This window comes from Lepidochelys kempii, chromosome 3 (genome assembly GCF_965140285.1).
Source record: "Lepidochelys kempii isolate rLepKem1 chromosome 3, rLepKem1.hap1, whole genome shotgun sequence".
In the NCBI taxonomy this organism is placed as follows: Eukaryota; Metazoa; Chordata; order Testudines; family Cheloniidae; genus Lepidochelys; species Lepidochelys kempii.
In genome coordinates this window covers 210,274,247-210,299,007 of record NC_136382.1, presented here as the reverse complement: position 1 = coordinate 210,299,007, position 24,761 = coordinate 210,274,247, and the positions used below count along the sequence as shown (strand labels likewise).

Genomic DNA, 24,761 nt, shown 5'->3' with positions numbered 1-24,761 from the left:
CTGGATAAATTCCTGCAATTGTCAGAGATGATATTAAATCCAGTTTTTATGTTGCATTCCACATTTTTTCAGGTCAGATTTGCTTTCTTTACAAAAAAAGCCCATTTTAAGCAATTTGAATGGACATTACAGCCTTGTCAGATGCTCTAAAAGGGATTCCAAGTAGGAAACATTTTGTTTCAGGTCAAAGTAGTTCTCTGACTTATGTTATGGAGGTCATTTGATGACCTCAATGGTCCCTTCTGGCCATGGAATCCATGAACTGGTTGGGCCTTTCCTCCATTTGCCCATAATGAACCTAACTGGTCACAATGACTGGTCTCAAAGCAGCCACTACCTTCCACCTGTTTATCAGTTCATCTTTATGCATCATGTACCCAACATGATGTAACTATTATGGACAATACCTTGTGGTAGAGAAAAAAATCATCATTTCTGAAAGCAAAGGAGATTTTGCTACTGCTGCATGAGACCTCTAGCTGGTCTCCCACATTGAAGTCCACCAAAGTAACTTTAAAAATTCAAGTCAGAATTTCCTAAAAAGTCATATAGCTTGTGTAGATTAGTTTCTCCATGACAGCAGAGGCAAATATTCAAGTTGTCAAGGACAAAGTTCACTCAAAGATCAGTAGCAAACCAAGTGTATTTTGAAAAGACATGACATTTTAAAAGTATATGTAGAAAGCTTCGCTCCAGATTAAGAGAAACAGAAGTCTTTAAATTCAAGGCTTATTTTCGTGAACGTTTGTTTTCTATGAGCAATATCACAAGCCTATTGCGGAGGAACTTTATTTCCTTAGCATATGACTTTTGGAACAAGTCTCTTAGCTTTTTGCGTAAAGCTCCCAAAGATGGAAGGTGATGGCAGTCTGGTATGTTCAGGAGGCTGCAGAATAACTCATTCCACAATTCTGCATTAGGAATCCTAGAAGAGAAAAACAAGCACTTCATTACAGAGTCAGCATATCCAGACTGTTCTCAATATATTTAGTTTCAGTTGACCTGTTGGGTACACTTATTCCAGTTACAGCAAACAAGTGAGTTACCTACACTTAGAGAAACCCATTGTAAGAGGAAAAAACAAGTGTATTTTCTAGTCATACAGTGGCAACAAGTACAACTGTCCTGTTATGGTACTTGACTATATAGTTGAATTTCCTTCTAGCCTCCCTCTCTCCCATAGAGTGCATTGCCTTCTTAAACAGGCCAATGTTTTCATCCACCCAGGAACCTCCAACCTGGGGCATTTGTGGACCTTACTCCTTAGACAAGATAATGCAATTTAACTAAGCAACATGTTACAAAGAAGCCAGTCAAACTTGCTGACTAGTGTACTATCGTGTGTTAAGTCTATTTGCTGTAAATTTTCCTTAACTTCTTGGAATCTGGCACACCCACTGCTGAAAAGGCAGTTTGTGCCTGAAAGACTTCCTGCATCAAGTACAATGCCTCCTCAAGCAGCACGTGTGTGTATGAACTTGCCACACTTCAGCCTGGAATCATGGGTTTTAAATCATCAGGGGGTAACTAAGACAGTTAAAAAGCTAATTCTATGTTAGCAGCTTCCCCAGAACTGGGTGCAGAAGATAAATCTCTCTAGCCATCTAAAACGAGTAGTTTTAGCTGCATTTTATAAAAAAGTTCTCCTGAGGAGCTCCCCTTAAGATGCAGTGATACCAACCTTCTGAAGACTCCCTCAGTTTTCCAGATTCCTTCTTCATTTCTCACCCTCATGTAGGTGCCAAAGAGCATGCAGTATATTGTTCCAGCAATTCCAAAGTAATCAGTCTAAACAGAGAGAGATGGGTCTATTGTGAAGAAGTCCAGATTAATAATTTAGCACTATTACTTAAAAGGTGATCTGAAAACTCATGCTGCTCAAGTATTTCGGGGAACATACTTTCTTGCTACCTTATGATTTCAGCTGGACAAGTCATCTGAGCAGAAGTTGCAGGATCAGGCCTTTATATAACAACAGTTGTGATCTTAGTTATCAGTGGAAGTTACAGCAGATAGAAATGCAAACCTGTTTTGCTATGTCCAAGCAGAATCCTGCCTATCAAGTTTAAACACTGGACTCATGTCAGATGGCCAGAATTTAATCACCGAGGCCCGGATCCACAAAGGGACTTAGGCATTGCAACATTGAGCATCATGGCACCTAACGTTTAGGCACCTAGAGAAGGAGGGGGAAAAAACCTCAGAAAAACCCAAAATCCCACATAAACATTACAATCCACGAAGCCTGTGTTCAGAGTCTAGGCTCCCCATACAAGGCATCCCGACGCCTTCAATGAGGTGGAAGTGCGCATGCTCAGAGGCAGAAACTTAGAGCTGCGTGAGTTTAGGCACCAACAGGGTGTGACAGGGGTTTTGTGGATTGCAGGGAGCCTAAAACTTATGCTCCTAAATCATAGATTTGTGGATTGGGGCCAAGTGCTCAGGTTATTACATCTATGTAATCTCATACCTGGTAGTTCCATGGTTTCTGTGTCAGCATTTCGATACACTGAAATCCAGATGTCTCACACTTTCCTGTAAACACAGTTCCTTCAGGAAAGAGTTTCAGGTCTATACTTTGACCCAAGTCAATGACTGTCAGACCATGAGAGAGACTGTCTATGTCACAGGTGTCATTATCCAAAAGCCTGCAGCAAATGAGTAAATGATTGCCACATAATTATTAAAACCACAGTAGAAAAGGGTAGTAGTTTTGGTACTAAAGGGAAATACTTGCCTTTCTCCAAGTATGAAGTTATCAGGTTTAATGTCACCATGAATGATTCCACAGTTATGGAGCTCTTCCACCATATATAGAATTTTTACAGCAAAATAGATTACTAGTGCTTGAGGCATCACTTTTTCAGGAAGCTTTTTGTAAATATTTATAGTATTCTATAAACAAAGATATGGGGATGGGAAGAGAGAAAGAATGTCAACCACACCAAAAGATAGCTTTACATAATATACATTGTAGCTCCGTATTTCCAAAACAGAGTGTTGGAAAATAAACCTACAACACGTGTTTTTGTAAAGCGAAGAGGAACAATGGATTACTATGCATTGTAATATATTTTAATTCCTAAAAGGTTACAAATATGCCTCTTCAGTCCACAAGTCTTAGTGCACCTACCAGTAAAGTTCCATAGTTGTATAGCTCACCAACTAATATACTTCCGTTTTGGAAGAAGTGAGCAGAATAAAACTGGATGTAGAGATGTCGCACACTTGGTTTAAGCCTCTCCATCAGCTGAAATGCTATATAGAACTCCCAAGGGTTTGCAGGCTTCTGCACCTGTAACCAAACACTCCATATTAAATAGTGATATAATCCAATGGGTTTCTCTAGTAAATTGAAGGAAGATGGGAAAATCTTCCCATATAATTACAGTGACCTAAGAGCTTGGGCATTTTTCTTCTTATCTAGATAATAAGTTCTAGAACCATTAGAAGAAGTTGTTACTCACCTTGTGCAGTAATGATGGTTCTTCCAGATGTGTGTCCCTATGGGTGCTCAACCGTAAGTGAGTCTGAATCCCTGCACTGCTGATTGGAGAACTTTGGCAGCTGCATCTGTTTGGCCTGAGAATAAGCTGCTTCCCCCACACCCCTCCGTTCTCTGTCACAAGGCTAACCAGCCAGTTCCTTCTCTACCACACAGTTGATAAGAACTCCAAAGTAGAGGGGAAGAGAGTTGGTCACGGAGCACCCATAGGGACACATCTCAAAGAACCATCGTTACTGCACAAGGTGAGTAACTTCTTCTTTGAGTAAAAGCAGCAAAGAGTCCTGTGGCACCTTATAGACTAACAGACTATAAGCTTTTGTGGGTGAATACCCACTTCGTCAGATGCACGAAAGCTTATGCTACAATACGTCTGTTAGTCTAGAAGGTGCCACAGGACTCTCTGCCATTTTTACAGATCCAGACTAACACGGCTACCCCTCTGATTCTTCGAGTAAGTGTCCCTATGGATGCTCTACTGTAGGTGACTCCTGAGCAGTACCCCCTGCCGGAGGCTGCGGCTTTTGAATCAAATTTATTATGGATGATAGAACCATGGTGCTGAATTTGGTGTCTGGAGCAGAGTCCTCTAGTATGGCATAGTGTTCAGCAAAAGTTCAGCAGATGCCCAGGTAGCTACTCTGCAGATTTTGGATATAGAGATACCCTTGGAGAAGGTGATGGACAAGGAGACCGATCTCATAGAGTGTGTGCAGATTGTGGATGGGGGTGCTAAATTGTGAATGTGGCAACAGAGTTTGATACAGTTTGAGGTCCATTTGATGAGTCTTTGAGCTGAAACTGCTATGCCTTTATAGACCGATCCACAATGGAGAGGAAGAGTCTCAGAGATTTTCTAAAAACTTTTGTCCTGTCCAAATAGAAGGCCAAGGCCCTTCTTACGCTGAGAGTATGGCAGACGGCTTCCCTATTATCCTGATGGGGTTTGGGATAAAAGGTGGGAAGATAAATAAGTTGGGTCACATGAAATGCGGAAATCACTTTGGGGGTAAATTTCAGATGTGGTCTGAGTGTGACCGTGTCAGGGAAGAATGCTCCATCAGAGGCGCTATCTCCCTTATCCTTCTTGCCAAGGTGATGGAGATCAGGAACGCTGTCTTCATGAAAAGGTGAGTTAAAGAACAAGTGGCCATGGGATCAAATGGCAGTCTTGTCGGTCCTTTTCACACTAGATTGAGATCCCACTGTGGGGTAGGAAGTCTGGATTGGAGAAAGAGGTTTGTGATGCCTTTGAGAAATCTCTTAATAGTTGGGTGGGAAAAAAACTGAATACCCTTGCTATTAAGTGTACTTAGGATATACCCTGTCATGGGGAATCCCCAGACAGGTGCCTGAAGAAAAGAACAAACTCTAAAATAAAGGGATGGGGTTTTTTTTTAATAAGTAATTTCTTTATCCCTTTCTTTCTTGTTGTTAAAGGGAAGCTCCAAAAGGTAGCTAAAAACTAACAATTCTAAAGAAGTTAACAATCCACGAATGGACAGCTAAAGCTCCATCTCTAGCCAGGGGTGACTGGGAAGGAACTGAGGAGGGTTCGTGTGCACAGCACTGGATAGCCTCATGGCAGAGCATGAGGGGTGGCAGCACATGTGTGGGGTGAAGGGACACTGCTACGGAAGGTCTCTGATTAGCAGCGCAGGGATGCAGACGCACCTACAGTGGAGCACCCACAGGGATGCTACTCAAAGAAGAATGTTTGTTTAGGCCAATTCACAACTTCCACCTTGCCGAAATTTAATATTACGGGTATCTCTCATTTAATTCCCTGCCATGGCAGGGTCTTGCTGCACCTTAGTCCTTCCATTCTCTGCCTGGTGGTGTTGGTGGCCTGTGATATACAGCATGTCAGACTAGTTGATCTGGAACTTTCTGGCCTTGAACTCTATGACAGATCTTGAAAAGTGCTCGAACCATTCAGTTCACAGCAATATGATTGCTCATGTGGTTAGAAGCTCTTATTTCTATATAGATTGTCTTTTATTTAAAATAAGACTAAAATTGTCATTTAAGCCTACTGCAGGCAGTACACATCTTGCTTACAGTGACAATTTATGACAAATAGCCATAGAGGAGGCTAGTTCAACACTGGAAACCCAATTTCCACTTCGCATTAAGTACTAGAACCAAGGAATCTATGTACTGAAACCACTATCAGGTTAAAAAAAAAAATCACATTTAAAAACTTGCTTTTCTCATTCTTTGAAGTAGAGGGTGCAGAGAAGAGCCAAACAAACAAACAAAAAAACCAATATTCAAGGGCTGGAAAAAGGCTGCCTTACAGTGAATTATAGGAACTCAATCGTTTTCGCTTATCAAAAAGATTGAGAGCTGACTTGATTAGCACCTAAGTATATTCACAGGGAAAAAATACCAGGTATTGGAGGGCTCTTTAACTTCGCTGTGAAAGGCATAACAGGAACCAATGACTGGAAACTGAAGCCAGACAAAGTTCATTTAGAGCAGTTGTTCTCCAACTTTGCAGATTACTGTACCCTTTCAGGAGTCTGATTTGTCTTGTGTACCCCCCCAAGTTTCACCTCACTTAAAAACTACTTGCTTAAAAATACAAAAAAGTGTCACAGCACACTATTACTGAACATTTGCGACTTTCCATTTTTATCATATATTTATAAAATAAACCAATTGGAATATAAATTTTGTATTTACATTTCAGTGTATAGTATATAGAGCAGTATAAACAAGTCATTTATATGAAATTTTAGTTTGTACTGACTTCACTAGTGACCGTTGTAAAACTAGGCAAATATCTAGATGAGTTGATGACCGGAAGACCTCTGCGTACCCTGAGCGGTACGTGTACCCCTGGTTGAGAACCACTGCCTTAGAGGTTAGGCACTTTAAGGAATCCACTTAGTTACACATCTCAGACTATTGGTTGAATTACTAAGGGACCTCAGCGAAACCAGCTCTAAAAGTTATATGACAAGCTATTCAGAACCAAAGCCACTTACCTTTAATATTACTTTCTGGTTATTTTTAGGGTTATTTGTATCCAGGACAGAAGCCTGATAGACATGAGCAAAAGCCCCTTCTCCAAGTAAGCAATCCACATGGAATGATTTAGAACCTTTGGCAGTTTAGGAAGGAGATGAAAGATACAATAGATTAATGAGTTCTATTTACAAAACTTCCTCTTCAGCAAAGCTTTCTAGATAGAATGAACTGGCCAAGCACGTTACAGCAGCACTGCACGTTATTGCTTTGGTGCATTATAAACACCTTTACTGTTGGTCTCGGTGCTGTGTAACAAACAGGTATTAAATAAGTTTAAAACCTCAGAAGCTCCATGGCACCCTCATATTGCAATTACAATAATGCTTTCTAGGAGGTGTGTGGCAATTTTCTCCAAAAAAGACAGTAATTTTGGAGTTTAGTGTATCCAGTCTACACAAATCCACATCATATATCATTTGCAAGCTTATTTTATGTATGTTTACAGGTGGTGTGCTGTGAAGCTGTCAAGAAGTGCTGTAAACGAGATGAAACAATGGTATCCAAAATTAGTTTCATTGTTTGCAGTTCCAGAAATACTGCAATGTGACTATGACCACAGTTTTTACTGCTTAATTTCAACACCTTAAGATGGTGTTTTATTGGTCAAAGCTACCAAATGACAATGTATTAAGAGATTTTTTTTACTGGTTTTGCATGGGCAAGTATTCCCCCCCATCCCCGAAATGATGCAGCTGTTTAGAACGTGGCAAAAAATGGCAAATAGCAGCATTTTGCAATATACCAACATGAAATATTTTCTCATGGCATAGTCTTAATTGTTGAAGTATCTCACTAGTGATTATAATAGTTATCCATATTTTCAGCTTAAGTTTGCTAACAAGATCAGTCTGGCATTGAAGGTTGTGTACCAGTCGCAGCAAATTGTACTGCATAGTTCAAAATATGTATATCATTAGTATATATAGAATCATAGACTATCAGGGTTGGAAGATACCTCAGGAAGTCATCTAGTCCAACCCCCTGCTCAAAGCAGGACCAATCCTCAATTTTTGCCCCAGATCCCTAAATGGCCCCCTCAAGGATTGAACTCACAACCCTGGGTTTAGTAGGCCAATGCTCAAACCACTGATGATGCTGACGGAACAATGAGAACAAAGCTGAATTAGGCCCTCAGCTGGAAGCTCAAGCTGAAAAAATCCATGAACTAAGAGCATGCAACAAAGAAACTACAGTGTACATCAGAGGTGCCAGGACTGCCATACAAATGATGGCTGGAGGCAAATGTCATACATTAGATCAGTGGTGGATTAGCCACTGGGCCGACTGGAGTCCATGCCCCGGCCAACTAGGGGCCCCTGGAAAAAATCTGCTACTGCTGGCTGAAGGCCTCCCCGGGGCGCTGACCCTGTTGGAAGCTCCTGGGCGGGGGATGCTCCAGTGACCCCCAACCTCTCCGGGAAGAAGCCATGGGGTGGCAGGGAAAGCCCCACCGCCCGCTCTCACTCCCCACTGTGGCCCAGGGCCATGGCACAGCGACAGAGTTTCTTCTGTCTTGGGGCCACAGTGGGGGCAGAAAGGAGCAAAAGGGGCTGTGGGGGGGAGGGGCATGAAAACCACAGAAAGTCAGTGCCGGACAGGATTTAAGGTTGGACGCAAGAAATGCTCTGTACCTTCATGGAAAAAAATTTCTAAACATGGCATCCAACAAGCAATCACCTGTAAAATTCTTCTGTGAATATATGGCTCAAAAGACAACAGAGTGTAGGAGCACACCCAAACAGAAACACTCCTTCTTGCTGGAGGCTTTTTTAGTGGTGAAGCAGCAAAGTCCATCTCCAGAACAGGAATTGAAGAAGCTCAAGATTTGTACAGTACTCAAGATGAAACGGATACAAGGATGCTTCTGCATGCTGTGTGCCTCAATATGGCTTTTGGGTCTCTTGGTATCAAAGATACCATAATAATTAGGTCACCTGATACAGATTTTGGTCCTCACTGTTCACTACTTTCCAAAAATGGAACATACAGAGAACAAATTAGCAGCACAGTTAACAAGCATCGCTTCATACCTATGCATGCAATTTGGGACGCACTCACTCATGACTTCTGCAACATAGTTCCTGCTATACACTCATTAATAGGGTCTAGGGAAAAAAATCTGTTTAATAATGCTGTCAAAACAAAGGGAGCTTACCACTTCAGAGATCTTGACAAACTGGGAGTGATGGACAAGCTGCAATTTCTGCAGCAAGGAAGTTGGTAACAGTGCTGTATGATCAGACTCAGAAAGAAAAGGAGAACCACAGAGACCTGAATTGCTTGCACCGCAACCTACCCACCAACAAGGACAAGTCAGTGGCCAAACTTCCACTATGCAAGGATGGTTTTGAACAGCATGTCAAAAGAGCATCTTGGAAAACAAAGATTTGGATAGGTAAACCTGATATTGGATCACCATTGCAATACAGATGGAAAAGTGTGGATGACAAATACTTCCTGTATTCTTCCAGACCCAAAAGCATCTGAGCTTTGTGGCAAATTGCCAGCACTCCTTTGATGGGTCTCGCGCTCTCTCTTCTTGGGGAGGGTTCAGGGCACCGTTTCTCGCCCTGAACTGGGGTATTAACTGCCCCACTAGTGTCCTAGAGCAGAGGAGTGGAGAGCAAGGGACCCGGGCCCACCCTCTACTCCGAGTCCCAGCCCAGGAGCCCTAGGGATAGCGGTAAACTGCTTGAACTAGCAGTTCCTTCCCCTGGGCTACTTCCCTCTCCTGCCCTTCAGCTTGTGGGGCTTCCTGCCCTCCCTCTGCACAAATCAGGTGTCCCTTTACCTAGGGCCTTGGTCTTCTTAACCCACCGCAGCACTTCTCTGCTCCAACACCAATCCACTCTGCTTCAGCTCCTCCAAACTGCTCCAACACCAATCCACTCTGCCTCAACTCCTTCCCTTGTCTAATTGAAGCAGGGGGGTTTTATCAGGTGACTGACTTCAGGTGCTTTAATTAATCTGCAAACTTTCTTCCCTCTACAGGGAATAAGGCTCCCTTCTAACACTCTCCTGCTGCCCTCTGGCCATGCTGTATCACAGCTTCTATAAGACCTTATTTGTTCCTGTACCAGTAGGGGCCACTGCACAATCAACTGTGTCTGTAGTCAGAATCATCCTCCCTGCACAGAAATGCGTACATGCTAAGGCAATGAACACTGTGGTAACCCAAGCATTCTTGACAGAGATCATAACAATGAACAAGATAATGAAGTTGACTAGAAACGTCACCAGTGCTATTACATTTCAATGATACCTAAACAAATTTATTATCAGATTTGTTGTTACCATTTAGATTGTTATTGTGATGTTTTGAGGCCACAAAGAAATCCAATTTTAAGTCTTGAAATTATATATAGTCAGTAAACTAACAGAAACAAATGCAAATATTTCAAAGTGGTCATTTTAACATATTGGTGTCATTGTTTATCCCTACTTCTATGGTAACAGCACCATTTGACAGCTCCACATCAGACCTCTTCTTAAAGTAGACATCATAAGCTTTCAAATGATGAGCAGGTGTGTAGAGAGGGTATATTAGGTTAACCAAACTGGTGGTGTCTGCTGCTTGCCTACAACTGCATGTGAGTAGTCAGACACTAAAGTGTATCCCATTAGTGGGAACACTAACATTTAAGTCATGCAGGTATGCTGTAATTACTATAACATACAACATCTCTGTTGAAATAGGATTATTGTTGTTCCATACAAGCCTCAGAATTCCATGTCAAGTACTTTATTGGTTCCCTCTCAGAGACAGAGAGGCTGATAATATCCAAATACAGCAATTTTTAAATGGGTCCACTGTTGAACCCTAAGTTCTTTAAACAATCTGGGAGCCATTTTTGGAAGGTTTTCTGAATAAATGTAAAAGAATTTATTTTTTTACTGCCCAGTGTATCTAAAGCAATTTTCAGACAGAGTGCAATCAATGTGTCAAAATGGCGGTTCTTACCCAGTGTAAGTTCAGTCTTCAGTTTGACAGTGGGAAGACTGGATTTCCATTCAAAAGTATTAGAGTAGGTACTCAGTGGTTTAGGTAGCCTTGATAGAAGTTTGCGAATTAAGCCCTCGTCCCAAGGGTTTTCAACAATGACTTCATGGAAGGGAGAGAGAATTTGTAGGCTGTATGTAAAATGTGAGTAAATAGAGGAACACAAGTCTACAATCTAGTGATAAGCATGAATGACAGGTTATCCTACCATGAACCCTTATGTATGTCTTGGTTTTGATGATCCAAGATTTAGCTGAGTGGGTGAAACAGTTTAATAAAAGGAATATAAAAGCTATTGTTACCTGAAGACACAGGCATTAATAAAGCCAAACCTTTGGACCTGATCTGACAGAGGAGCTGAGAGAATCCTCAGGTTCCAACAAATTCAGTGGAGTTGAGGGCACTCAGCACCTCACAAGATGCAGGAAATATGCAGCCTTATCCCTCCACATGCTGTTGGATCATTACTCATAAGGAACACTTTTTAGAGAAATTGCAAGACGTTTCATAGATTCATAGTTGCTTGCTTCAGACCACTGCGCATTGGAAGGAAATACTAAGTATATACAGCTACCTAAATCCCAGCTTTAACAGAGGAATGATACTGTTGACCCTTAGTACCTGGAGCTTTAACATTCTGGTATGTCCTGTCCTCTGCACACACGGGAACCTGTGGAGTACTGACTGACTCTTTACATGCAGTTAACACCATCTCCTCATCTGAATATCCCCTGGCTGCTTGCAAAGTCTCCAACACAGCCTTCTCAGTAGCTAGTTGCTGGTTTAACACTAGAGAAGCAGCTGCAGAGGGTGCATTTCCTGACAGATATCCTTGTTCTGGGCTCTGCTCCAACACTGGGCTACATATTTAAATACAAAAAACATTAAGTTACTTGCCAATAATGAACTGGCCCTCCCTATGTCCCAAAAAAGATAAAAACATTTAAAACAATAAACTTATGTTTGCATTCTTTTGCCCCAATGTCAATAATGGCATGTATCTGTATTCCTTTAAATTAATCTCACTGCATTTTTGTATGTTCTTGAAAAAATGTATGTGAAACACATCCTCACGCTTCAGGGCTTGAGTCAACTACTTTAATGCCTAGGGTTCAGGAGAACTTTCCCAACGGGTAGGGCCCCCATGTACTCTGATTCCCCAGCCACAGATTCCATCCCTTGCTGCAGAGTTGTGGTCCAGATTATCTATTTCCATTTAAAACAAGCAAGCATCACTTATCCAGATGCATGGACAATCCCAGACAAATTCCCAGACAGTGAAGGACAGCATATTCATACTGAAAGAGAAAAAAAGCAAGAGCTTTTGCAAGAGGCTCCTCTGCCATCCACAGGGTTCCCCATGTAGCTATTTGGGATACTAGCGTTGTGTGGAAGCCCTAATTAACTACCCAAAAGGGCTTTAATATAGAATTGAAATTTGCGTAGTGCTGCCTCATGTCCTTCCAGAATGTGGAGAGTAGCTAAAGTCAAATATCTGAAAACCCAGGAAATAAAGTTAAAGTATATACATGCTACCTCTGTAATGCAACCTTCACTACCTTCTTTGAGCAATGCCCCATCACAACACATACTAACAAGCACCCAACATTTACAAATGATACAGAACACTGACCTTCAGTGCTCCCCTCCCAGTGTCCAGCACCTTCTTTGTCAAGGCAAAACTTTGGTTTATTTCAGGTACAGCAGAGAGGAATGACCTGCACCTGGCCTACACTCAAACACTGAGCCTAGCCCAAGTCACCCCACGACACAATTCACTCCCAACTTGCTAAATGATACCACCCTTAACTTGAGAATTCCTCTGAGACACTGCCTTCACTCACCTCTCACCAACACCTGGAGAACATTACTGAATATGCCTACAGGTTACCGACAATCCCCATTGCAAGAAGACACCCTTGTGCACCTCTGAGAGCTACAGGACTCCGAGCAAAGACATACTTGATCTTTCAATGGGTGTGCCTGTCCTACAGTACCCTCTGGCCAGGTATAGCTCTGCAGCAGCCCTGCCTCTGTCTCCCAACTCCACAAAGGCTTTATTTTTGTCCATTAATACCCCTTCTTCCCAGGGCCTAATTTATTGGCCTAAAACACAAAATAATGCTCAGCCCTGGGGCTTGTCTCTTCTCCGCCTTGAGCCTGGTCTCTGGATCTCTTCCTGGCCTTGGCAGGCTACTCTCAGCCCTTCCTGGCTGGAGTCTTTTCTACTCCCATGGAGTCTGCTCTCCCAAGCCCTCAGCCTTCTGGCTCTGGCTTTCCAACCCAAACTTTTTCCCATGCTCAAAGGTCTTACAATAGACCTGTGTGACTATTGCTCACAGCAGTTCTAGAATCTTCTCCTGTTGCTTCCTTCAGGACCCTTTCAGCAGGTCCTTAATTAATCCTTTCCCTTACCTCAAATGACCCAGGCTCAGAGACTTGGCACCGTGAGGTTTTTTTTTTTTTTTGCAGTGTAGACGTACCTTCAGTTACTCGGATGTCTTGCTGAACAAATGCATTTCACTCTTTGGCAGGTCAGTTTGGGTCAACCCATGTTACAGTCCCCAACTTTACCCCCATAATTTCTGAAATATTTCTTTCCCAAAGGGCAGTGGGTACTGTGCACTAACTTAGATCAATTCAAAGCAGGCAATATTAATTTGGGAAGGATTAGAGTGACAGTTTGAGCCACAGGTGTGCGCAAAAAAAAATATTGTGAGCACAGGATTTTGATAACATGATTTTCGGGGAGCTTTATCTCTCTAACCCTAAGCTTAGCTAATCCTACCCAGACCCTTCATGAGGCACAGCAAAATTTTGAGACAATCTGAGTAAGCATGTGGATTCTAGAGCATGTAGAAAAACGCATCTATGAAACAGCAGGTATCCATTAACTGTGGAAGAGGTGCCGAATCTGCTATCATTCAAGAAGTCTTCATTTAGGCATTTGAAATCTCAAACATCTGAACAAGTCGTACTGTACCTTAGCTTCCTGGTATTGGATGCCTCCATGTACTGCTCCTCAGAAGAATCCAGAACCATCTTACCATCATTGTTGTGGACTGCATTTTCTGAATAAAAGTGCATGACAAGTTTGTCCCACTGCTAAAGAGCAGTTTGTGAACTATAAGTGATTACAATAAAATCCAGTATATCTCAGCACAAACATTTGCTATGGATTGTGTGACTAGCTAGCAAGAAGTTCACTGGAGATTTTAGTGAATTTTGGAACAGAAGTACTGGAACATATTAACCCATTCAACAAAGTAGTGAGAACTCCCAACCCAATGGTTTTCCTCTAGACTTCCATGAGTTCTGAGCAAAAAGCACCTCTAAAATTCAAGTCATTCATTTACATGACTAACTTTAGCTGTCCAGGATTGACGATTATGGCCTACGTGCACTAGAAGTCACTGTTAAACATTTAATTGAAAAACGTTGCTGTGGACAGCATCAGAGTCCCAGAATGTTGACTGCACACTGAATCAGAGAAGCTTTTTAAATAGGCACTGAACCCATTTTGAAAAGTGTTCTGCTTCTGCTCTTGCAGTAACAAGTACAAGTCCATGGGTTTAAGTTTTCTTCATTCCAAACGTTAAAAAGTGAGAGGAACGCTTCTTCTATATTATTTAGCACAGAACGTTACTTGCAAACGTTTTTCAGCACTCGACACAACAGATGTTAATATCCTGCTGAGAGATGTTTTTAGATCCCCTCTACAGGTTTCTTGACCCCAAAACTACATCTAAAAGCCAATATTGAGGGAACATGGAAGCTGGCATTTGGACAGGGGTACAAACAGGATTCTTTGGGCAATCTCAGCTGCATTTCGAAATGTTTTACCCTTATGTTACGGACATGCTCTCACTTATTGTTTGGACAGAGTTCTTGACCCAAAGAACCTTCAATTCAGTTTAAAGACAAAGACAGAACAGAGTGGAAAGACACGTGGGGAAGGGGCAGCAGTAATACAAGCTTGTATTTCCTTTAGAATGGCTGTGTGTACAATTAGTAGGTACAGCTATGTTTCGTTAATGAGACCTACAATCAGTGGCAACAGGCTCAGGTCCCTGCCTGCCCAGTCAGTTGCCAGTGCTCTGTCAGCACTATGGTAGGAGCCGTTCTTAAGGAGGGATTTGGAAGGTGTGGCAGCGTTAGGGTTTGAGGGAGGGCATTCCACACAAGAGAAAAAGTATGGAAGCAACCATGAAGGAGAAACAGACAAGCAAGGAACTTAAGATTTGACTCCTATTGAAGGGAGTTTTCAGGAAACAGTAGTTTAGGAGGTTTTTAGGAACTGCTCATCAGGGAATCCTTGCAGAATGGGAAACTGCTACCTTCTCTCCCCCACCAAATTACAACTCCCAGAGGAGCTTTGCTGCTATGTAGGCTCATTCTCCCTGCTACTCTTTTTCCTGAAATTAATTAGCACCCACATACTGTAATGTTGCGGGTCATGAACTCCAAGTAGCTGCTGAGATCTGGGAAGTGAAGCTGGCACAGGGCCGGTGTAAAGCAGAGGTGAATCAAATACACATCGTTTTATAACGTAATCCTTTACCTTTGTCCTCCATGGCTTGCCACGAGTGCGCTGACAGGTAGCCAAAGGGGGTTGAAGCAAGCTGTGTGGCTCGTGCAAAGTCTCTTGTGCTGTTGGGACTGGGCGCCAGTGTTTTGTTATTACAGTGCAGAGCCCACACAGTGGAGTCATCCATCAAGAACTCTGTTGTCCGAGTTCCTTCCTACACAGAAGAATCAAGCAGTGTTCACCAAGGAGCTAGCGACAAGTCTGTGATACCTGCAGTTCATGCAGGACCTCACAATGCTTTTCCAGCCAACAGTCATCGAGACCCTCAACATGTTGACACAAATGAGAGAACCAATGTATTCTGGTCCGACCTTCTCCAGGCAGAAATACAGTCTCCCCATTGCTAGCAAAAATAAGCCACCGTGGCCACCTCTGAACACTTGGACTTTGCCAAATTCCAAAGCTTAACCCAGCCCAGAGGCCAAGGAGCAGGACTAGTAAGGCACTACAGCCCCCGACTACTCTAGTCATTGTAGTACTGAAGCACCCTCTTCCACCTCCCCACCCACACAGATGCACATTATATTCACGTGCAGACCCATGCTCAGCTCCCGACCACTCAGAGGAGTGAAACTCAGTTCTTCCAGGGACAACTTCTCTCCTCAGATTAATTTTGTTGGTCTTGGGGACTGCTGGGGAAGAAGGAAGGGGAAAGAGAGAAGAAAGGAGAGAGGAGCAGAGAAAAGCTGCCAAGAATCCCTGAAGGTCAGCAGCCCACCCTAGAAGCTCAAGGCAGAGCTGTGCAATGAGCTGCTACTGAGGGTGCAAAGGCAGCAGATTGGAGCTATGACAATTATGAGACCTATATAGGGAAAATGTCCATGCACCCAGAATTCTGATCAATAAGCTCCTCTGTCATAGGTCCCACATAGGCAGATTCAGCCCAGCAGTGTCCCCGCCAAAGCTAGTGGATTAGCTCTGAGAACACAAGAGCTATCTCTACTATCAGGTCACTGGTTTATCTAATCCAGTATTCTGACAGTGGCCAGACCACAACCTTCACAGGAAGGTACAAGAAAGATTGTTGTAGACATTTAGGGAACAAGCTGCCCAGGTGGGTTAGGAAGAAATCTGTCAGTGGATAGCTTATACCCAGAAGCATGAGGTTTATTTCCTTTCGTTATCCTAGCAAATGCAGCTGTGGATATTCACATTATCTGCATAATTGTTACCCCCTCTTTTGAATTCCACTAAGCACCTTAATGATCTCTTTTTTAAACCGAGAAGTCTTAATCTTCTCATTCTCTCAGTGAGATTTCCATGCCTCTAGTCATTTTTGTAGGCAGTTCCTAAGGCCAGAAAAATACTTTAAAAGTCAAAGCAGGGCTTCAATGACTAACATAAATCAGGAGGGCTTATGTCAGACACTAGCAACAGTGGACAAGGACCTGATTTTGGGATCCTTTGGCCTCCAATTCACATTTCCAGCCATGTGACATTTGAACTGGCAACATTTAATTCCACTAAATGCAACATCTGGGCCATGTGTTACCATAGTTTTCCCATTTATAAAAACATTTCAGTAGAAGGACGTTGTGTTTATGGGATGGGGAAGTCACACTCCCGGAAACATACCCCAGGGCTTCAAGGTTTTGCAGATGTCCAGTGACTTGCCTATGAAATTTCTAGGAGACAAAATTTAATATGCCAGGGATTCTTTGTGCAGATACAGATTAGCAATTTTGCAATGCTGGAATAGAATTGCAGATCACTACAGGTTAGCACTAAAGACAACCACTTCAATGCCCTCCAATTCCACATTACTCTACTAGGCTAAGCTTTGCTAAAAATAAGCATAACACTTACTTTTGATTGCTCAGCACATCTGAGTAAGGGATGTTCTCCAAAGGCTCTGACCCGGGCAAGCTTGTTTTTTTGCTGTGGGAACCTAACAGAAACTGCTGTTTAGAAGTCGTTTTAGCAGAATAACCTACACAAAAGTTAAGAGGCCAGAGCTGGTATTAGCTTTCTAGAAAATTGGTCTGCATACCTGTCATGGTCTCAGAAAGTAAGCTGCTCACACTTACCAGGCAAGCCACACAAGAACCATGATCACAGTAACTATGTTCAAGAAGACTTCAGCCATTTCATGGAGAAGCAGCCAAGGCCTTCTCATGTGGCATTTTCCCAATCTTTGGGAACCTTATTTCCTCTGTACACTTCCTAAATTGAAGATCTAAACAGACCGATAGTGCTAATGCAGTCATAGCAGGACTAAATGGAATGGCACTACTGACCCCGCATGGTATGCCGGAGACAAGAGATTCAATTTGTGACTAGCTTCTCTTTACCTATTGTTTTCTTTTTCATTCTCATCTTCAAAAACGGAAAAAGCAGACACAACAGGGGCAGTTGCATTAGCTTTCATGCTTTTACCAGGCTCTAGAAAACAAAGAAAGAATTAAGTCAATATTGTTTCAGCTTTACCTAAAAAGCAACATAATAAATGGCTACATCCTCATCCCTACACAATCAGAGAACTGAAGGGAATGGAAATGCTAGCTACTCCAGCATAACGCATGTTCCAGTAGCATATTACATACGCATCCTTTAGGCAGAAGACTATTCTCAGTCCCAGGGTGGGGATGGAGCAAAAGAGCGTCTCTCTCAGCCTGAGACAGCTGTAAGGGACAGACCTGATAGGTTCTAAAGAAAATCCCTGTCTGCTCTAAGAAAGGGCAAGCTAACAGGATCAGCAAGGGGTTGAGGTGGGAAGGAAGAAAAATTAAAGGCCACATGGTCCTGCCTCTTCACATCTCAGCCATCTACCTGAAGCATCCTCAGAGTTTTCACCCAGTGGAACAAATCAGTTTAGTTTTTGCTATACTAAAGACTACAGGAGTTTATTAATGGAGCTTCTTCCACTCCAAAGCCATAACCGGGCTTATTGTGCAGAGAACTGAAACCCTACTAGGAATTGAGAGCACGCTGGCTCAGAAGTACAGGACTGGAGGAAATCAGTCTCCATTCCAATCTCAGCATGCCAATGCATTGTGCTACAGCTAAATTGCCAGGTTAACTGTATAATTAATGAAGGCGTGCAGTTAGGATACTAACATTTGGCAAAGAACACTATACACATCATAGTCTAAATGCGGTCCCTCCCCGACCCAACACAAAAATGCTAAACTGACCTGCACACAAACTTCAGAGTAACAAGAGAAGGAAAAGTTAGGGTGAGGCAGACCTTTCTTCAGGCTGAAATTTTGCAGATCAAACAGAGTATTAACTAGATCTTTTCTGGAATTGTGTTTCAAGTGCCAGAGAAATAGTTACAAAGAAGCAACAAATTATTTAAACCCAATTTAATGCACACTCTTCTACAGCATTTCGTAGGCAACATAAGTGTGCTTATACTTTTCCTAATCCTTTGCACAAGAATTTAGAGCCTTCCAGTAAATCAGATTCATGATATGAAATTCTTCGGGATTAAGCTTCTTCCATTTCCCATGCATAGCCAAAGGACTGCTCTCCTCCCGCACCAAAACTAAATAGGGCACAAACATTTATTTTGGGTTGCAGTGTGATTGTGGATAAAATACATACCACTTTTTCTACAATAGGCCTCAAATTTCTCCTCATTTTCTTGAAGAGAAGACATTTCAGGCAGGATAGGTGTCTGAAACATGTCCATTAAAAATCCTAACAAGAGAAAATAAACATGTCAAAACAGCTGCAGAAGCACCTTTCAAAAGTTATAGGATTTTTCATTATGGACAAACGTCAAAGGTAAGAAAGAGAGCACTAATCATTGGACTGTCTTTCTGGACTCTGTATTTAAACACCTTCAGCAGGTGTTGAACAAAACAACAAATAATGGAAACAAGAGTGGACTTTTATATCTTATTGAGTACCATGAAGTTACCTAGTGTTTCAATGAGGCTTAAAGTATAGTTAATAGTTTTATTTCCTAGTGGATCCCTCCAATACCTGAAGAGATTAAGACATTTCGAGCCAATGAACAATTTTCATTTCTCTGAGATATATACAATTTGAATTAAACTGCAGTCAGTTTTTTGGTCAGTGGTTAAGATGCTTTAATATTGAAAGACAAAAACTGGTGACAAGTAAGTTTTCAAAGGGATACAGTGGGATCAGGATTGTATTGCTCTACGTATGACAATAGGCTGATCAGTATTTCTGTATTTCCTTGTTTACTGATTATAAATATTTATATTTAATGTCTGGAAGGAGAGGACCATAGGGGTGAACCAGAAGAATAGTCTATAGTATGAACATAGAAGGAAGCAGGCCAGAGAAACAGCAAAGAATTGGGAGATTAGTACCAACTGCTTTATATAGGGGCCTGGCCTGAAACCTAGTAAGTGGATAGGACTTGGTTCCCCTATTAAACCCAACAAGAGGGTTTATTAAGACCTTGAGTAAGTGAACCATACTCAGTGACCAAGAGCTGCATGGCCTAGCTACGAAGGCTGGCCTCCTGAGGCGCTGGACCTTTTAGCACCCTGAAAGGGGACAGGACTACCAACAACCCAGCCAGAGCGCTGAGGTTGTGACAAAGGACCAAGAAGTGAGCTAGACAGCCAATGCTCCACCAGAGATTGATAAAAATGGAGGCACACTTGCTGTTGTCCAGTTTTATCACAAGGAGCTGCTGAAGACCAAAGGTGACCATTTACACAACTAAATTGTCCATTCCTTAGCTCTCCACTATACCAGTCTGTTATAGTTCCTCTTGACTTGGAAACAGAAACTGCTTGGCAACAGCATTAGACAAAAAGGATCTCAGGCTTTGCTTCAGACAGAACCACAGCAGGATAACAACAGTAATTTAGATCCAGAGAAAGATTCTATTAAGACCATGGGCATTTCTTTCAGTACTTAGGCTGCTCAGTAAGTGGAGAGCTTTGTACCATCCCCCAACACAAAACATTAAAACGGGACACATCATGTTGTTCCAGATCATCCAACCCATTCCAAATGGGAAAGAATTCATATTGTGCTAGTAGTCTTATGGTTCCCCTTTGCCAACGAAGGCATGGGTATCCTAAAGCCAGTTTCTAGTAAGTAGCTTTGTTTTTAAGAGGCTATCGTGCAATCTTGGCTCCACTGGAATCTAGGACAAAAGAGCCCAGTGGAGCTAGGATTTTACCCCACATACTTACCCAGTGCTTCTTTAGTATGAACAGTGGGTGAGGGCTGCACTTTGAACGGAGTTGCCTGCATCACTCCTCCCAGTGAGGAGTTCGGGGTGGCTTGAGAAGCATTTCCAAAGCTGACAGAAGCATTTCCAATTCTAGGTGCTAAAAACAGGAGAGTTTAAACAACTTTTGAATATGTCAAAGCAGATTCTGGAACCTATCATTTTCCATGGTTTGGTGGTAAGCATCAGTGTTCCTATACTATTTAATGCAACTAGCATTATGATCTGCAGACACAAAGATTGGAGTACAATGCTGTTCTATGCATGTCGATCAATTAAACTTGTCTCAAGTGCATACAGTGGCATTATGTATAACTGCAACATAAACTGACCTCTAAATATCTATATTAAATATTGGTAACTCCCAAGTAAGAAGACTTGACTCATTGACACAGGAAGAGCTGCACTGTATGCATCCCCAGGCAGAATAAATAAGACACATGCAATGGGATCACTGTTTTTGAAACTGCTCAGTAATTACCTTCTTTCATCTCTGTGCAGTGATCTAATTTGAGACCAGGAGTGCTCACATTTGAGTGCCTTCAAAGGAAAGGGTAAGAGTGTTAGTCTGAGAGGGGTTAAAAAAAAACACCCCTCTTTAAATGTATTCTAGTTTCATCTCAGACACTTCCAGTAACACACTTCAGCTTTTTGAGCATCATGTCTCCCAGCTTGCGTCAAATAAAAGATGTTTGTCTTTCCCTGAGGAGAGTTCCTGATCAATAAGTATTGTAGTGGTTTCATGATGGGCTGTTCCCAGACAGTGATATCCCCATGCTCGCACTATAACTGCACTTTCTTTAGGAAAGCTGCAGTCAAACAACTAGATCCCCATAGCCAGTGGCTCTCGACCTTTCCAGATTACTGTACAGTACCTGTTTTCAAGAGTCTGATTTGTCTTGCGTACCCCCAAGTTTCACCTCGCTTAAAAACTTACAAAATCAGACATAAAAATACAAAGGTGTCACAGCACACAATTAGAATATAAATATTGTACTTACATTTCAGTGTATAGTATACAGTATAAACAAATCATTATCTATGAAACTAGTTTGTACTGACTTCACTAGTGCTTTTTATGTAGCCCATTATAAAACTACTAGGCAAATATCTAGATGAGTTGATGTACCCTCTGGAAGAACCCTGCGTACCCCCAGGGTTGAGAACTACTGCCCTAAACTGCAACACTGTTATGGGATGGATTCAGAAGGGTAAATGTAAGCAGCTGGTAAAAACAAGTAACTTAAAAGCTGAAAACATAGAAGTTGTAATATTAACAAAGCAATTAACACGGAGGATTTAAGAAAGCAAGAAGTGTCTTCTCAATCTTAGAAAACAAAAAAAGTCTTCTTCATTGCAACCCATAGAGCACATCTGGATAATACAAGCAGCCTCCTTCAGCAAGGCTCAGCATTTGCAATGCTAGAAGCCCCGGGGCAGTCTGGATACTGTAAGAAGGGAAAGCAGGGTGTGCTTACAAAACAGCAGTGTGATGAACTGGAAGCAGTGGAGCTAGTCATTACAGTCTTACTAAAAAAACCTGGAACTATGCAATATTCTGCTTAAGACTGATGTTTACAAAGTTGTCAGTTTCAAAACACTGGACCACTTGAAGTTTTGATTTGGGTTTTGCAAATGTTCCCTAGAATTTGGTCCAGCAGTTCATTTTAATAGCTATTACTATATTTGAAATGTCTTACAATGATGCCTAGTATTGGAATCATAAGTCACAAAATATAGGTAATAAACTCAGAGTCCCATAAATCCTAAATAGAAGGAATGTTCCCTACAGATTTCTAGCATGTCTACTAATGGGCTCAAAGTCTACAAAGAAGTTGGGGAATTCATTTAGTTCATTCTTTCAGTGGGTACAACTAAAATTCCAAGGCCAGAAAGGACCAGTGTTATCATCTAATCTGACTTCCTGTGTAACACAGGCCATGGAACTTCCTCAAAACAATTCCTAGAGCAACATCCAATCTTCATGTAAAAATTGTCAGTGCTGGAGAATCCACCGTGACCTTGGGTAAATTGTTCCACTGGTTAATTACTCTTACTGTTAAATTTATGCCTCATTTCAGTCTGATCTGGATGCCTTGTGGTGGAATCTTCATTCTTAGACGTTTTTAAGGTCAGGCTTGACAAAGCCCTGGCTGGGATGATTTAGTTGGGGTTAGTCCTGCTTTGAGCAGGGGGTTGGACTAGATGACCTCCTGAGGTCTCTTCCAACCCTAATCTTCTATGATTCTAAGGCATTTTGATGCCTTATGGGAGTGTGACCAGTTATTAAGCTTTGCTAGATGTAGCTTGAATCCAACGACAATTCTGCAGCATGGTTAGGTTCAGTCTGTCACCATCCCATACAAGTCTTTCTAATTTTCCTCCTTGCATTGTAGTGGGCCACCTTACTTCTCCAGCTCATTTTTTCCTTCTTCTTTCAACTCAGTTGCACACTTAAGCTTCTACTCACAGCTACATGAGCCAATAATTAATTCTTTGGCATACCATAAGTGAAGGCAGGATTGTGAGAACAGTGGAGCTTTTTCCCCCCTCAGAGCTGCACAGCAGAAGGAGAGCATTGCTTATTCACCCAGCTTGTCCCTGTTTGCCCCCAAAATGGTGTATTTTAGACAAGCTAAGGATATTGGGGCTGAATAATTAAAGTTGTACTTGAAGATTACTTTAGCACTTTGATTACCACAACTTAGATACAGACCATGGCAGATAGGAAGTAGAAGTAGTACTTCAAGTTAAAAGTTGAGACTTGGAAGAGTTAGATATTTCAATGACTATATTATACATATTAGCAGAATTGCATTTTCTAAAATGATCCCTATAAAGCATTGGTGTCACAGTTTTCTATCCTTGAGAGATACTTTGTAGTAATATTCAGTATTGGGGGTATTAGTTCCACAAAAAGAATCCTCACTAGGGAGTTTGGGTGAGATGTGTGACAAGAAGTTTGGGTTATAAAAGAGGCCAACTGGATATTTAACACTTAATTCAGACCAGCTGATTTCCTTTAGTGCCATCAATAGTTTCACAGTAGGACTAGCTGCAGAGAGTTTCAACCTATCAAGGATAGGAGCAAAATACACAGCTAAAGTAATGTAGTCTAATTATAAAAAGAGTCTGAGCAACATCTGAAGCAAGAATTAGAAAGGCCATTTGTACTTACTGCTGTCCAACAGAATGGCCATGACTGAAGGCGGAATGTTCCTGAATAGGCTGAGACACAGCATCACAACTCTTGAGCTCAAGTTGTAATAGAGTATTCTGGAGTTCTCCAAGATCTAGTTTAGCTTCGCCTGTGACCTTTTCATATGTTACCACTGATAGTGACTCTGACATAGACTGATGGCTAGTAGCTTCAACAGGCTGTGGTACAGAAGTATCTGCTGTTGAAGTACTTGCTGCAGCCCTTGACTGCAACTGGTCTTGCTCCAGGCACCATAAGGTTTGCAGATTTGTCGCCTGAGAAGGTGCTGTCCAATCTTGCTGTAGAGCAGGAATTGGTTTCACACATGGATCAACCTTTACAAGAAAAACAAAAACAAAAAACATAGAGGCAAACTCTTGTATCATTGCTAAACTGCTCTTGTAGCCATCCAGAAACAAAAAAGTAATCAGTCTTCCATACAAAGGTAACTTTCACATGTAGCTAAAAATAAACCCTTGGTGGTCTAAGTAGGCTTTTGGTTTAATAGTTACAAAAAACGTTTTAAAAATTGCATATTGAAAGCCATGTCAGACAAATACAAAACAGGAAAATAGGTACGTCAGTGAATCTTGATTTCCAAGTTAAATTAGCAAAACATGTGGGTTAAAGTTAGACACCCAAGTTAGACATAGCAAGAAAGCTAAACTTTACTACTTGATACAAAAGTGCTGGTGCTGATCAGAGTAGATACTTACCACCATTCTATCTGGAACAGACTGTAGCATGGATGCCTCTTCCAGCTTAGCCTCTGGATAGTCTTTGGTCAGCTGACTGAGCTGTTCCAGCTTCTGTTGCAAGAACTGCATTTCAAGGATGGCAGATTCTTTTCTCTTTGCATAGTCCCTCTCTTCTTTTTCTGAAGGTGGTAAGACCATAATAAGCAAAACAGGCAATGAATGTCCATTTAGGCTTTTCTCTCCCCACCTCAGATATGAGGTGCTTTAGTTTAAATAAAATACTGATATATAAAAAGCTGTTACAATTTAGGTTGCTACAGGGAAATAATGTGTTCAAAACTAAATTAATCAGGAAATAGAAATAAAACCACACAGCTACATACATCAGCTTCTCACACTCCCACCAGCCCTACTCTGAGCTAGTCAACAGTAGACAACCAGTGTCACAGAACTCTATCTTCTCGGGGTAAATGTTTGTGTTGGGTGACTGTTTCCTTGCTTGTGATTTTATTTAGGTGTTTTCCCTTTTGGGGTTCTGTATTTCTCTAAAATTGATTTGTGAACTATGTTC

At 41.8% G+C, this 24,761-nt stretch overlaps 1 protein-coding gene across 1 annotated transcript in view; it reads right to left on the bottom strand.

Annotated features, from left to right (window-relative positions):
• Positions 1 to 521: 521 nt before the first annotated feature.
• The window catches only part of BUB1 (BUB1 mitotic checkpoint serine/threonine kinase), a 44,294-nt gene continuing 20,054 nt past the window's right edge, over positions 522 to 24,761 (bottom strand). Inside the window, exons 8-24 of the mRNA XM_073336764.2 lie at positions 24,209 to 24,369; positions 23,472 to 23,827; positions 20,775 to 20,833; positions 20,256 to 20,393; positions 18,676 to 18,771; positions 17,421 to 17,511; positions 16,936 to 17,017; positions 15,103 to 15,283; positions 13,525 to 13,612; positions 11,163 to 11,401; positions 10,503 to 10,643; positions 6,499 to 6,614; positions 3,134 to 3,295; positions 2,738 to 2,895; positions 2,471 to 2,648; positions 1,682 to 1,788; positions 522 to 925 (exon numbers count right to left, since the gene is read on the bottom strand). Coding sequence (XP_073192865.2) covers positions 730 to 925; positions 1,682 to 1,788; positions 2,471 to 2,648; positions 2,738 to 2,895; positions 3,134 to 3,295; positions 6,499 to 6,614; positions 10,503 to 10,643; positions 11,163 to 11,401; positions 13,525 to 13,612; positions 15,103 to 15,283; positions 16,936 to 17,017; positions 17,421 to 17,511; positions 18,676 to 18,771; positions 20,256 to 20,393; positions 20,775 to 20,833; positions 23,472 to 23,827; positions 24,209 to 24,369 — 2,549 coding nt within the window. The 3' untranslated portion in view covers positions 522 to 729. The remainder of the gene's footprint in view (positions 926 to 1,681; positions 1,789 to 2,470; positions 2,649 to 2,737; positions 2,896 to 3,133; positions 3,296 to 6,498; positions 6,615 to 10,502; positions 10,644 to 11,162; positions 11,402 to 13,524; positions 13,613 to 15,102; positions 15,284 to 16,935; positions 17,018 to 17,420; positions 17,512 to 18,675; positions 18,772 to 20,255; positions 20,394 to 20,774; positions 20,834 to 23,471; positions 23,828 to 24,208; positions 24,370 to 24,761) is intronic.